This window comes from Seriola lalandi, unplaced genomic scaffold (genome assembly GCF_002814215.2).
Source record: "Seriola lalandi dorsalis isolate HSWRI2012SDOR001 ecotype SW California unplaced genomic scaffold, Sedor1 jcf7180001977858, whole genome shotgun sequence".
NCBI classification, from domain to species: Eukaryota; Metazoa; Chordata; class Actinopteri; order Carangiformes; family Carangidae; genus Seriola; species Seriola lalandi.
Window position 1 is genome coordinate 1 of NW_019448524.1, and position 1,040 is coordinate 1,040.

General features: G+C 44.0%; 1 protein-coding gene across 1 annotated transcript; it reads right to left on the reverse strand.

The window, feature by feature from the left end:
• Window positions 1-279: 279 nt before the first annotated feature.
• LOC111657553 (phosphatidylcholine:ceramide cholinephosphotransferase 2-like) lies at window positions 280-1,013 on the reverse strand. Its single transcript, XM_023409767.2, has 2 exons — window positions 843-1,013; window positions 280-670 (listed from the first exon to the last, which is right to left on the reverse strand). The coding sequence occupies exons 1-2, from the start codon at window positions 993-995 to the stop codon at window positions 497-499; spliced, it is 327 nt and encodes a 108-aa protein (XP_023265535.1). The 5' UTR covers window positions 996-1,013; the 3' UTR covers window positions 280-496.
• Between the last annotated feature and the right edge of the window lie 27 nt (window positions 1,014-1,040).

Sequence of the window (1,040 nt, forward strand, 5' to 3'; positions counted from 1 at the left end):
ATAAAATAAGCTCAGAGTCGATGATAAATCCACATTTGTTGAATTCTGACTTCAGGAATCACAGCAACAGGTGTTTTTTGTCTTATTATTATTATTTGATCAGATATATATAATTTAATGATAAGTTTTGTGAGTAGAAAACTTTTTTTTGTTTATTGTATTAAATTAATTTATTTGAAGAAATCAAGGGAATTTCTCAAACTCAGATATAAATTATTTTAAGTATCATATTGTATTGTATTTACTTCACCACCTTCGTCCTTTGATGTAATTGTAATCTTCTGTCAATGTAAACGTAGTAACACCTTGTCTGTGCCTCCTCATCTTCGTCGTGTCAGTGCATCCTCTCCCTCAGTAACCAGGACAGAGGTGGAAATGTTGCTTCTAATAAATAAACTGATGTTAAATCTCTCCGTCCGTCTGTACGTCCGTCCTGTTGCACAGGAGTCGTGCTGGAGGAATGCATCAGTTTCATCAGCTCAGGTCACTTATCTCCTCACTCGTCCCTCCCTCCCTCCACCATCCTGTACCTCTGTCTGCAGGACGAAGGCAGGGCCACCGGCCACGAGAACACGACGGGAACGGTCGTCTGGACGTTCTTCTCCAGGAAGTTGAAGATCATGTTCCACCACGTCCTCGACAGGTAGTTGTTTGGAGCCTGACGCAACGCCTGAACAGAAAAACACAGAATTAGTGACGTGAAATTACTAGAGGTGAAAGAATTAAATCAACTCATCCGTTCATTCTTCCAGCAAAAAATGGCAAAGTTTAATACTTCCAGCAGAGGGCATCGTGAGGTCATGGCAGTGTGTGTGAGTGTGTGTGTGTGTGTGTCCACATACATGTGTGTTGGCCATGGTGTGGTACCACCAGAAGATCCTGGTGGTGACGAAGTAGGCGATGACCACGTCGATGCTGTAGTGCTCGTGGCCGATGAGGATGCAGACGACCCCGGAGGCGCTGAGCAACCAGCAGGTCCAGTGATACCACCACATCCACCGAGGAGAGTCTGAAAACACACACACACACACACACACACA